The 12094-nt window shown below is 43.4% G+C and overlaps 1 protein-coding gene across 4 annotated transcripts in view; it reads right to left on the reverse strand.

Moving 5' to 3' along the window:
- The window catches only part of plxna4 (plexin A4), a 675025-nt gene that overhangs the window by 139387 nt on the left and 523544 nt on the right, over positions 1-12094 (reverse strand). For all 4 annotated transcript variants that reach the window (XM_078553048.1, XM_078553047.1, XM_078553046.1 and 1 more), the window contains exon 10: positions 7631-7831. In XM_078553048.1, the coding sequence (XP_078409174.1) occupies positions 7631-7831 (201 nt within the window). The remainder of the gene's footprint in view (positions 1-7630; positions 7832-12094) is intronic.

Genomic DNA, 12094 nt, shown 5'->3' on the forward strand with positions numbered 1-12094 from the left:
GAGTGGTGAGAGTGTGGAACGAGCTACCATCTGACGTGGTAAATGTGGGCTCACTCTTAAGTTTTAAGAATAAATTAGATAGATACTTGGATGGGAGAGGTCTGGAGGGTTATGGACTAGGTGCAGGTCAATGGGACTAGCGGAATAATATTTCGGCAGACTAGAAGGGCCGAATGGCCTGTTTTCTGTGCTGTAGTGTTCTATGGTTCTATGGTTCTATGGATGACGACCTGTTTCCACTTGTTCAAAAAAGTTGCTCTGTCTATCACTGATGCACTATCAAACTTCACACAGAAACGTCATGTTTATTGTTATTAGGTGTTAGGTCAGCCCGTTGGGAGCACTTATGCCTTCAAGTCAGAAGGCTGTGGGTCCCAGTGCATAGCATTTTCAGCCTGGACTACGTGCTAAGAGCGCCGGATTGTTAAAGATTCCATTCTCAGGGTGAGATGTTAAGCTGAGGTCGCTTTGCCTGCTCAGCTGGACAGAAAAGGTCCCACAACATGGCGAGTATCTGGTAAGTGATTAAGGTTTATCCTATTTGGGAGGTGAGCGGGAGAGGATAAAAGGTGTGGACCGAGAGGCCTCCCCGCAGTGAGGCCAGCGGCGGAGTGACGTCACAAACCACAATGTGACGCAAGTGCAGGGAAAGCAGCTGATTGGTGAGTATTTCTAGTCTTTAAAGCAAAAGTAAAAGTAATGTCTTTAGTTTGTGTTTAGGTCTCTAGTCCTTTTTTCACTCTTTTTTCTTAAAAATAGCTTGTTAAGTATAAGATTGATACTGGATTAAAAAATTAATTACAATAAAGTGTAAAGAGCATGGACACTAGAGTAATTAATTAGTAAATTAAATTAAATCCGATAGTGATGGCAGGACGGGTGATGTGTTGCTGCTGCAGCTTGTGGGCGATTCTGGACATCAAGGTGATCCAGAGTGAGCACATCTGTACTAAGTGTTTGCAGTTCAAGGAACTCCGAATCTGAGTTGAGGAGCTGGAGTCCGAGCTGCAGACATTGTGCCACATCAGGGAGTGGGAAAGTTACCTGGACACTCTGCTCCTGGAGGCCATCACACCTCTCAGGTTAGGTAATTTAAGTGGTCTGTGATCAGGGGCAGGGAGTGTGTGGCTGCAAGTGAGGCAGGTATGAGGACCCAGCTGATAGCATTCAAGGAGCCTCTGCAATTGTCCAACAGTTACGAGGTTTTTATAAGCTGTGTGGACGAGTGCGAGGACTGCAGGGAGGGTCAGCGAACTGACCACCGCACCATGGTACAGGGAGCCTATCAAGTAGGTGGAGGAAGTAGGAATGTAGTAGTGGTAGGGGACAGTATAATTAGAGGGCAGATACTGTTCTCTGCAGCCGTGAGTGAGAGCCCCAAAGGCTGTGTTGTCTGCCTGGTGCCAGGGTTAAGGACATCTCCTCAGGGCTGGAGAGGAAGTTGGAGTGGGAGGGGAGGGATCCAGTTGTCGTTGTCCACTTTGGTACCAACACCGTTGATCGGACTAGAAAGGAGGTTCTGCTGACATAATTTGAACAGTTGGGAGCTAAATTAAAAAGCAGAACCTCCAAGGTAATAATCTCGGGATTACTACCTCAGTCACGGGCAAACTGGCATGGAGTAAATAAAGTCAAGGAGTTAACTGCATGGCTAAGAGATTGGTGTGGAAGGAATGGGTTTTAGTTCATGGGACACTGGCACCAGTGCTGGGGTAGAAGAGAGCTGTTCCAGTGGGATGGGCCTCACCTGAACTGTGCTGGGACCAGTGTCCTGGTGAATTGAATAACTAGGGCTGTAGAGAGGGCTTTAAACTAAATAGGCGGGGCGGGGGTGGCAGGGTTCTGGAGAGGGGATACATAGGCTTACAAAGCAAAAGGATATGGCAGCATTGCAGGGCAGCTATTCAGGTGATGATACTCAGTCTGGGTAACAGTTTTGGTCCCTGTATCTAAGGAAAAATATACTAGCATTGGAGGCATCTCAGAGAAGGTTCACTAGGTTGATAGAGGATTTTCTTATGAGGAGAGCTTGAGTAGGTTTGGCTTGTACTTATTGAACTTTAGAAGAATGAGAGGCGACCTTATTGAAACATATAAGATTCTTAAGGGGCTTGACAGGTTGTTTCCTCCTGTGGGAGAGTCTAGGACCACAGGCCATAATCTCAGACTATGGAGTCGCCCATTTAAGACAGAGATAAGGAGGAGTTTCTTCTCTTAGGGGGTAGTGAATCTGTGGAATTCTTTACTGCAGAGGGCTGTAGAAGGTGGGTTGTTAAGTATATTCAAGGCTGAGATAAACAGATTTTAATCAGTAAGGGATCAAGGTGTGGTAACTATGGTTTTACCTAATGTGTAGTATACCTTTAAGAAGAATGTTATAAGGAAGATCACGTGATCTTGTGTAACCAATAGTGGAGTGGCGTGGGCTAACTCTGTATTTAGTTAATAGTTAGTTGGAAGTCAGTAGTCTGCAAGTGAGCAGCAGAAGTATGTAGATAGAGTTTGGTGTAGAAACACACAGGTGTGGCCGCTGAGTACCTTGTAAATTATCAGAATGTGTTCCAGCTAAGAGGTGTCTGCAGAACTACTCTATCTAAAGTAGCAACTCGGCCATCCCGAACAAATGTGCAAGTATGACTCACAAGTCACAACAAAATGGCGACGAGGATACAGCGGAGAGCCAACAAACTTGCGGCATAGACACAACAAACTGGTGACAAGGCGAAACAAGGAAGAAGCGAGGAAAGAAGAAAGATACAACGCACTAGCGTCGAGGGTAAAATCACAGAGGAAATCAAAAGAAGCGAAATCAGGCTGTACCTCACAGAGCAACTGTAAGTAGAATTTCCAAATCGCCAAAGTAATCCCCTCACAGAATGCTGCAATTCATAAGAATTGATCCTTTCGATCCAGCCACGGACAATTGGTCTCACTATACTGAAGTTCCAAGCTGAACGACATTACCGGGGAAGAGAGAAGAGGCGGGCGATCCTCTTATCTACGTGTGGGAATAAAGCCTACAGCTTAATTCGAAGTTTGATGGCACTTAGTGCCCCAGATTCGAAAAATTTTGATGAATTGGTGGACCTCGTGAAGGGTCATTACCAGCCAAAGCCCTCGGTAACGATGCAACTTTTCAAATTTAATTCAAGGAACAGAGCCCCGGGGGAGACAATTCCTTGTTATGTGGCGAGTTTGAAACAGTTGACAGAACATTGTAAGTTTGGTACATCTTTAAACGATAGGCTCAGCGATCGTTTAGTGTGCAGTGTGAACGAGGATACTGTTCAGAAGAGATTGCTGTCCGAAACAAATTTGGATCTTAAGAAGGCACTAGAGGTAGCACTGGCCATGGGAAGCGCAGTAAGGGATTCAAAAGCCATACAGGGAGCGCAAAATGATGCCATCCTCCACAGTGGGTGGGTAGAAGCCCCAGCCAAAAAGAGGGTGAAAATGCAAGACTCTGCCGAGAAGCAGGAATCAGCCACCGCTAGCAGAAAAATAACATGAATTGACTCAGCAGCAAAAACAAGGAATAATGGCAACAGAGGTGGAAACAAGCAGACTAGTAACGATTGGTAGTTTAAAAAAATCAAATGTTTTTATTATCATTGAAACGGACACATAATGAGGCAGGGCAAGGAAAGAATCAGGCAGACTTTCAAGCAAAAGAGAAAACCCCGTGAGATTTACAGCGTAGAAGAGCCTGAAGCAACAAATTCAGATATTTATTCATTATTTAATTTGAAGGCAGGGAAAATAGGACCAATTTATGTAACAGTAAAAGTGACTGGCAGACCTATTCAGATAGAAGCGGACACAGGAGCTTCCATTACAGTAACTGGTGGACACACCTTCAAATACCTGAATTATGGTGAACATAAATTAAATTTGGAAAAAAACTGATGCCAAATTAAAACTTACACGGTGAAGACATCCAAGTCAAAGGCATGAGTAGAACTACTGTCCATTACAGGAGCCAATTGATAAAACTACCAGTATTGGCATTGAGAGGCAGAGGACCAAACTTCCTAGGACGAAACTGGCCGAGGGAAATCAACCTTGATTTGTCACAGAGATTCCAAAAGGAAGCTGAAAACATTCCTGTTTTGGAAAAAGAGTGTGTAACAAGCTGATGGGAAGCAGGCTATTTTAAGTCAGAACATGGCAGAACAGCAAAAGGAACTCGAAGTGACCATGCAGATGAGACGAGATGAGCAACCTCTGAAATGAAAAAGAGAACCTGCTGAAAGACCTTCACACAAAACAAGATTCCCTCAGGTCAAAGTTTGTACCTCTGGAAAAATACGAAGTGAAACAGAAAGAATTCGGCGCTTCTCTGAATAAACTGAAGGCCGAGTTGGCAGAGAAGACACAACAAAGCTCAATTTTCCAGGAGGCAGCAAACAAATAGAAAAAAGAGATGGAAGGGCTGAAGAATCAGCTACATGAAGCCAAAGAGGCTTTGAAGGTAAAAGTCACAGAATTTTCTAAGAAGCAGACAGATGTTGAAATCCTGGGAGACTCAACCATTCAAGTCGCGCATGCGTCTGAGAGTAGATGGAATATGGAAGTCAAAAAGAAGGCCAAGATTAAAGTCAGTGTTAAGAAGAAGAAGGTCCCTTGAAGGAAGACACAGAAACGCAAATATGGCCCTGATCCTGGCAGTATAGGAGTATGATTTTGTACATAGGCCTGGAAATCAGGTAGCAAACGTCAATGCACTGAGTCATTTGCCTTTAAAAGAAAATTATGAAGATGTCCCAGTTCCACAAGAACTCATGTCATTGTTAAATTTCTTAGATTCATCACCGGTGTGTGCTGCACAGGTCAGAGGCTGGACAAATAGGCACCCAGTCCTATCTCAATTACAAGAACAAATGCTCCTTGGTTGGTCACAAGAACCTGTATCTGACAAAATGAAACCATACTTTAACAGAAGACATGAAATAACCAGCCAGGATGGTATTATGTCATGGGGAACATGAGTGATAGTTCTTCCAAAGGGAAGAAAGCCATTGTTAATTGAACTACATAGTGCACACCCAGGAATATCCCGTATGAAGACTATAGCTTGCAGCTATCTGTGGTGGTCTGGAATGGATGGAGAAATAGAGAGCATAGTGAAGAATTGTGTGCAGTGTCAGCAATTGTAAAAGCTACTTTCAACAGCTTCGTTATACCCTTGGGAGTGACCAGGAAGACTATGGGTATGATTATACATTGGCTATGAGGGACCTTTCATGGGAACAATGTCTCTGCTCATTGTAGATGCTCACTCAAAATGGATGGACATAAATGAGGTGAAGTAACCAACGTCTTCTGCTACAATTGAGAAGCTATGTCAAAGTTTTGGAATGAATGGTCTAACAGAAGTGGTCGTATCCACTTTAAATGGCACGGCATTTATGAGTGCTGAGTTCCAACAGTTTATCAGCCTCAACAATATCACTCATGTGAAAACTTCACCGTACCACCCTTCCTCAAATGGACTGGCTGAAAGAGCGGTTCAAACGTTCAAGTCTGGCATGAAAAAATTAACTGGAGATTCCTTAGCAACTAAGCTAGCACGCTTTCTTTTTCATTATAGGACCACCCCTCACACAACAACAGGTGTCACACCTGCGGTAATATTAATAAAACACTGTCTCAGGATGAGATTGAGCTTAATAATGCCGAACTTAGCGGGAGAAGGCGGAAAGGAATCAAGGAAGGCTGGGACATATGGAGACATGTGGAGCATTTGAGGAAGAGAGAGACAAATCATCAAGAAATGATTCCACGAGTGTTCACGACCGAGTCAATGTTTCCTGTTGAGAGAACTCAACCTAGTACAGATGTGTCTGAAGTGCCTGGTGTATCTAAAAGAGTTGAGGAAACCGAGTTGCCGGTGCCTGCCAAGGAACCTGATGTTCAGGCAACTCAAGACAATGAGGTTCCTAACAAAGCATCTGAAGTGGTAGAGCTGAGACATTTTACATGCCAAAGGAAACCCCTGAAAGACTGAATTTGTAAATTACTTACCATTGTAAACAATTTCCTATTTTGTAAAGATTGTAATTGTAAATGTAAAAATATGTTTCTGAGTAAAGGGGGAGGGATGTGGTAACTATGGTTTTATCTAATGTGTAGTATACCTTTAAGAAGAATGTTATAAGGAAGATCACATGATCTATTGTAACCAATAGTGGAGTAGCGCAGGCTAAATGTGTAGTTAGCTAGTGGTTAGTTGGAAGTCAGTAGTCTGCAAGTGAGCAGCAGAAATATGTAGATAGAGCTTGGTGTAGAAACACAGGTGTATCTGCTGAGTATCTTGTAAATAAACAGAATGTGTTCCACCTAAGAAGTGTCTGCAAAACTACTCCATCTAAATTAGCAACTCAGTCATCGCGAACAAGCATGCAAGTATGACTCACAAGTCACAACACAAGGGTTATGGGAAAAAGACAGGAAAGTGGAGCTGAGGATTATCAGATTAGCCATGGTCTCATTGAATGGTGGAGCAGACTCAATGGGCTGAATGGCCTGCTTCTGCTCCTACATCTTATGGAAACACTATTCAATGAAGAACAGGAGTCCTGGCTAACGTGGTTAAGTGCTCATTTATCTAGGTGTTGTTTCTGGATGTTCCTGATGCATAACAGTTGCCAAAAATTGCCTACACATCAACAGTCACTGTGTTGCAAGTAACTAACTAACTGCGGGAAGAACTTGTGAGACAAAATGTGGCGCTATATAAATGTAAGTATTTTTATTCCTTTTTGACAAAACTGGATCCCCTCTTTCAGAGACGGTGCATCTTTAAGAGTTACCTATGGAAATATTTGTTTGTAAAGTGATACAGTGCTGTTGTACAATGCTGCATCTGTGTTGTGCCTGAATAGCTCTATTGTGCATTTAAATCAGGTTGTATTAAGTGTTCTGTATGTCAGAGGCAGCTGGAATTGCAGTAATTAGCAGGCCGTTCAGAATTTAAAAACAAAAATGCACTTTGTTATATTTGATATTTGAGCCTTTTGAATATTCTGTAGACAGCAAATGGGCTCCAAAACAATCCTTTCGCTTTCAGAATATTTCTGTTCTTGTTTTTAGATGGGAACAAAAAAGGAATCAAGTCAAAATGTTACTGGGTTAGGTGACTTGTGCATAATCCTTTTTACATTAGACTTCAAGGCAATTCAAAACTCTTTTTAACAATATTTAACAGTGAGAGCTCACTTGGCATTTCCTATGGTGCGTAGGAGATCACATTGCTTTATAACCAGAGGAGTCATTAAACACGCAATGCATTAATCTCCTGCCAGCATACAGCAATGCCCCAGCTGGCCTGTCCCTTTAAGAAAACAAAGACTAACTATCAATGGCCCATTCTTAAATCGATTTACAGTTAATTGCCGATGGTGAGGGAAGTTTGCAGATCTTTTATGTCCACCTAGCTGGGAGGGCAGATGGAGCCTCGGTTTAACATTTCACCCAAAAGATGGCATTCCCTTAATACCACTAAGATCGGCCGAGATTTTGTGCTGAGGTCTCTGCACTCGGGCTTGGACCTTTTGACTCAGAGGCGAGCGTATTGCCTCAGAGCCACAACTGGCGCTCAACGATTGGAATTACCACAAGCACTACTTACTGATGTGTTCTGACACTGGACACTGGAGCTGTTGAATCGCAAGGCCGGAACTCGCTGCTCCACTCCGTGGATTATCAGGATACACTCGTACCCTCGCTGACCAGATTGTGGCTGTGGAAGATTTTTCGACTTCAGGGTGATGGGCTTCACTACTCCAACAGGCACCAGAACCTTCTCAGCAGCAAGCAGCTGTGGACAGTCCTGGAGAGAAAAGACAAGTGGAACTTCAAGCTAACACCGTTCGCATGATAAATGTCTTCCTATTGAGTCGGGTCAAAGCCCAGAGTACAATACACCACCGAGTAAAAGAGATGATGAGGCAACTTTGGGAGCAAGGGATACCTCATTCCTAATGGCTCCCTCTGCCATTTTCCTTTGGCGACAGTGGTGAGGGCCAGGTTTCGGGAAAAGAGTGAAAGAATGAGGGAATGGCAAGAGGACAAGTATGCGCGTTCTGGGGAAGAGAAAGTCACTGGGATAGAGTGGGTATGGAGGAAGCTGAAGTGATTGGAAATGAATGAAACTTGAAGGAAAATGAAATAGAGAGCGACTGAAGGATCTGCACAGAGAAGACGCAAAGCAGCACATGCGGAATAGTAAGGTAGGAAGTGAAAGATAGGGGATCAAGAGAAGATTAGGGAGAAAGGGAGTGATACGGGAGAAAAAGGATCATGGAGTCAGGGAAGGGCAGAGGAAAAAGAGAGCAACAAGGTGAAGAATTGGCTCCTGGTCAAGCAACACCTTGGTTTAAAAATTCTCATCCTTGTTCTCAAGTTCCACAGTGGCCTCGGCCCTCCCTCCCCCTGTGATCGCCTCCAGTTCTACAACCCTCTGAGATCTCTGTGCCCTACTAATTCTGGCCTCTTGAGCATCCCTGATCGCTCCGCCATGGGTGGCTGCAACCTCAGCTGCCAAAGCTCTGAAATTCCCTTCCTAATCTCCCACCCCGTGCCCCCTCCCATCTCTACCTGACTCTTCCCTTTAAAGGTGCCCTCTAAAACCTGCCTGTTTGGCCAAACCTGCGGTCATCTGTCCTAAACATCACTTTGTGTGGCTCAGTGTCAAACTCTGTCTGACCCCTGTGAAGCCCTTTGGAGCTATATAAATACAAGAAGTTGTTGTTATAATGCAAACTGTCCCATTTGGACTTGTCATGCAATAGTTATATTTTTCTGCCAGCGGCGGCACTGGAATGACAGATCTTGGCATGAAAAATTCCTATGTTCACCTTTATAACAGGCATTACTTCTGCTACATTGTGGCACTGTAATTATACCCTCCCACCAGCGGTGGCATTAATACATCGATAATGGAAACTGTGCACCACAGCATTGTCAGTGGCAGGATGTATATCCTCACTGAGTGTGGGATGAGGGGAGGAGGTGGGGGTAGAAACAAACAAGAGGTAAACCTGGAGGGAAGAGAAAGCATAAATGAACAAATCTTTTAACTTATCACTTTGAAAACAACACCTCATTAAAACCAGCAGTCAGCTAGCAGGGCCGTTGCCATGGTGAAAAAAAACCCTCAGTAGTTCACCCGTGCCTTTAGTTTCCAGTCATTAAATAAAGTGGCTACTCCAATCTTCCCATTATTATTGGGGAACTGTGAGATTTTTTAGATTGTCCAGAATAATACCTTCATCATGAAACTGAATTTAAGGAAGGGGGCTGCTAAATCCTTTCCATTGGACATGTCCCTGCTTGAGGGACGACCCCTGGTCGGACAATCCCAACCTGCCACCCACTTTTGTAGCTGACAGGGACGGACCGCAACATATGACAAAACAGGAAAAAAAAAAGAGCAGCTGTGATACAAAAGGACACTTCTCAAAAATAAAATGCTTGAATGCATATTATCTCGTGGCTACTTCTGGTGAAGCATGTTTTTTAAAAAAAAAATGTCACGATAAGACATGACTTGAAGTTCATTAACTTCACTAAATTCTTCACTTTCCTAAAGATGGGGCCCACTTTGCATATGAAAAGGCTAAGAACAGAGAAAAAAAAGACCATTACAGATAGGTCTGAAGAGCCCAAACGAGGAACTGACAACTATACACAACATTGGGTTTTATCAGCTTCACATGGCTGTCATTTTAAGTAATTGAAATTTAATGAGACTTTATTCCTTCCATTGGATCCACACACAGATCTGGTAAGAAGGATGAAAAAGGAAATCTGCAAAGACCATTTTTATCTCCATATATATTTTATATATAGATCAAGGTTCTTTCAAAGGTCAGGCTATTTAGCACACATTGCAACTACTGAACGTATCTGTAAATCCATCGGATTTTATTTCTGTTCTTTAATTCTCTTTCATTAAAATTTGTTTCATTTTCTTCTCTCCCGATTGTGTGAGCACAAAGGCAGCGAGGGAAATGTTGTGGCAATAAAACACTTTACAAGAGAGTGAGATAAAGCACATTATTTTATTATTATTCTGCAGGCACAGCCACTGTTTTCACAGTCCCCGAAGGAGACATTTTGCACCAGTGAAGCTAGTATTTAGAGGGGACTGGGTGGTGAAGCGATTAGCACATTCGCCTTTCATTCCAGAATCTGGGTTTTAATCTACCCAGAGGAGGTCGCCTCTGTTGTCTGTGTAAGAAATCACTGTGAAATGGTGGTGGGAAGTCTGAAGTTCAATTTTTGATGAAAGCTCTACGTCTGAAACATTTTACCATCACCTTGGCTTACATTAGGTGCTGCATAGTTCCAGCATTTTCCGTTTCAGATTTCCAGCATTTAATATGTAAGGCTTGGTGGTAACGCTCTCACCCCTGAACCAGAAATCTCTGGGATCAAGCTCCCCCCGCACCACCCCACCATTCAGAGACCTCTTTTCAGATCTTCCTTAAAACCTGCCTCTTCAATCAAGCTTTTGCTCATTTGCTCTCATGTCTTCTTTGGCTTAGTGTCAATATTTGGCTGACTACACACCTGCAAAACGGCTTGTGATGGTTTACTGCATTAAGGATGCTATATAAATGCAAGTTGCTGTTGTTGTTGGTACTGTTGCCTCACCAAAGTTGTAAATGATTTCATGGCATTATTTGAAGAGGAGAGGAAGCAAAAATATCAGGGAGAGCTCTCCTACCCTTCTTCAAAATAGTGCCACTGGATCGTTCACGTGCACTGGAGAGGGCAGGCAGTTCTTTAGTTTAATGTACCATCCAAAAGACAGCACCCCCAACACTGCAGCACTCCCTCAATACTGAGGTGTCACTGAAGAATATACGCTCTTGCACTTGAGTGTGACCTGAACGCACAGCCTTCCGACACAGGGCAGACAGTGCTCATGCTGAGTTAAGAGGAAATTGGATCAAGCTAATATAGAAAGTACAGAGCTCCTCAATTTATCTCCTTAAGCCCAATCCTCACATACATCATTTTCAAACTACCCTATAATGGACCCTGCTTCTATATTTCATCTCCAGTGATGAAGCTTTTTATCAATAATCCCTGATCCACAAAGAAACTAAGCAAACCTCCCAACGGATTTATTCAATCCCACATATCTGGTGTTCAATCTTAGTCTCTGGAATCTACAAATGACACTAACCCCTCTGCTCCTCTCCTTTCCCTCCCAACCCCCCCAACACCACCCCTCCGAACCTCAATAGCAAACAGGGCTCCATATCCCATAAAGAATCTGATTACATCAGTTTGTATCTTCCACTTAACGGAAAAGTAGGGCCAGTTAGCTCAGGTGGTTAGAGCGTGGTTCTTAATAACACCAATGGCAAGGGTTTAATCCCCATACTGGCCAAGGTAAGTTCTTGGAGTCAATGCTGCCCCATTGTTACTATTGCTGCCATTGCTACCATGGCAACATTAAGCCCTGAATACTAACCCTCAGTCAACAAGGATACTACATGAAGAGAGGGGGAGAGAGAGGGAGAGAGGAAGTTGGGGGGAGAGAGAGAGAGAGAGAGACTCAGCTGAAAAACACATAAAATTCCACATCAAATAACATTGTCAATTCTACTCAGCATTTTCCAAGACCTGAATCACATCCTCCTTCAAGCTTCCTTTTCTCGGTCAAAGCAAATTTCAATCCGTCGGCCTCTCTTTACAACTTTGAGTATTTCTCAGACCCCCCCCATATAAAGCACCCAGGTCACCCGAAAAAATACATTTTAAAAATGTTTTTGAAAATTCTTAGGAAGTGAGCAACACTAGCAAGGTTACATTCGTTGCCCATCCCTAGTTATCCTGAGATGTTGGCAATGATTATGGAATCTCTGAGGTCCTTGTGATAATGGTGCACCCACAATGGAGGAGTTAGGTTGGGAAATCCAAGAGATGAGCAACAATGAAGGAATGGTAATACATTCTGGTCAAGGACAGTGAACAACTTGGAGGTGCATATAAGGACATAAGAAACAGGAGCAGGAGCAGGCCATTCAGTCCTTTAAGCCTGCCATTTAATGATATCATGGCTGGTCTCCTACTTCAA

This window comes from Cetorhinus maximus, chromosome 12, assembly GCF_964194155.1.
Source record: "Cetorhinus maximus chromosome 12, sCetMax3.hap1.1, whole genome shotgun sequence".
NCBI lineage: Eukaryota > Metazoa > Chordata > Chondrichthyes > Lamniformes > Cetorhinidae > Cetorhinus > Cetorhinus maximus.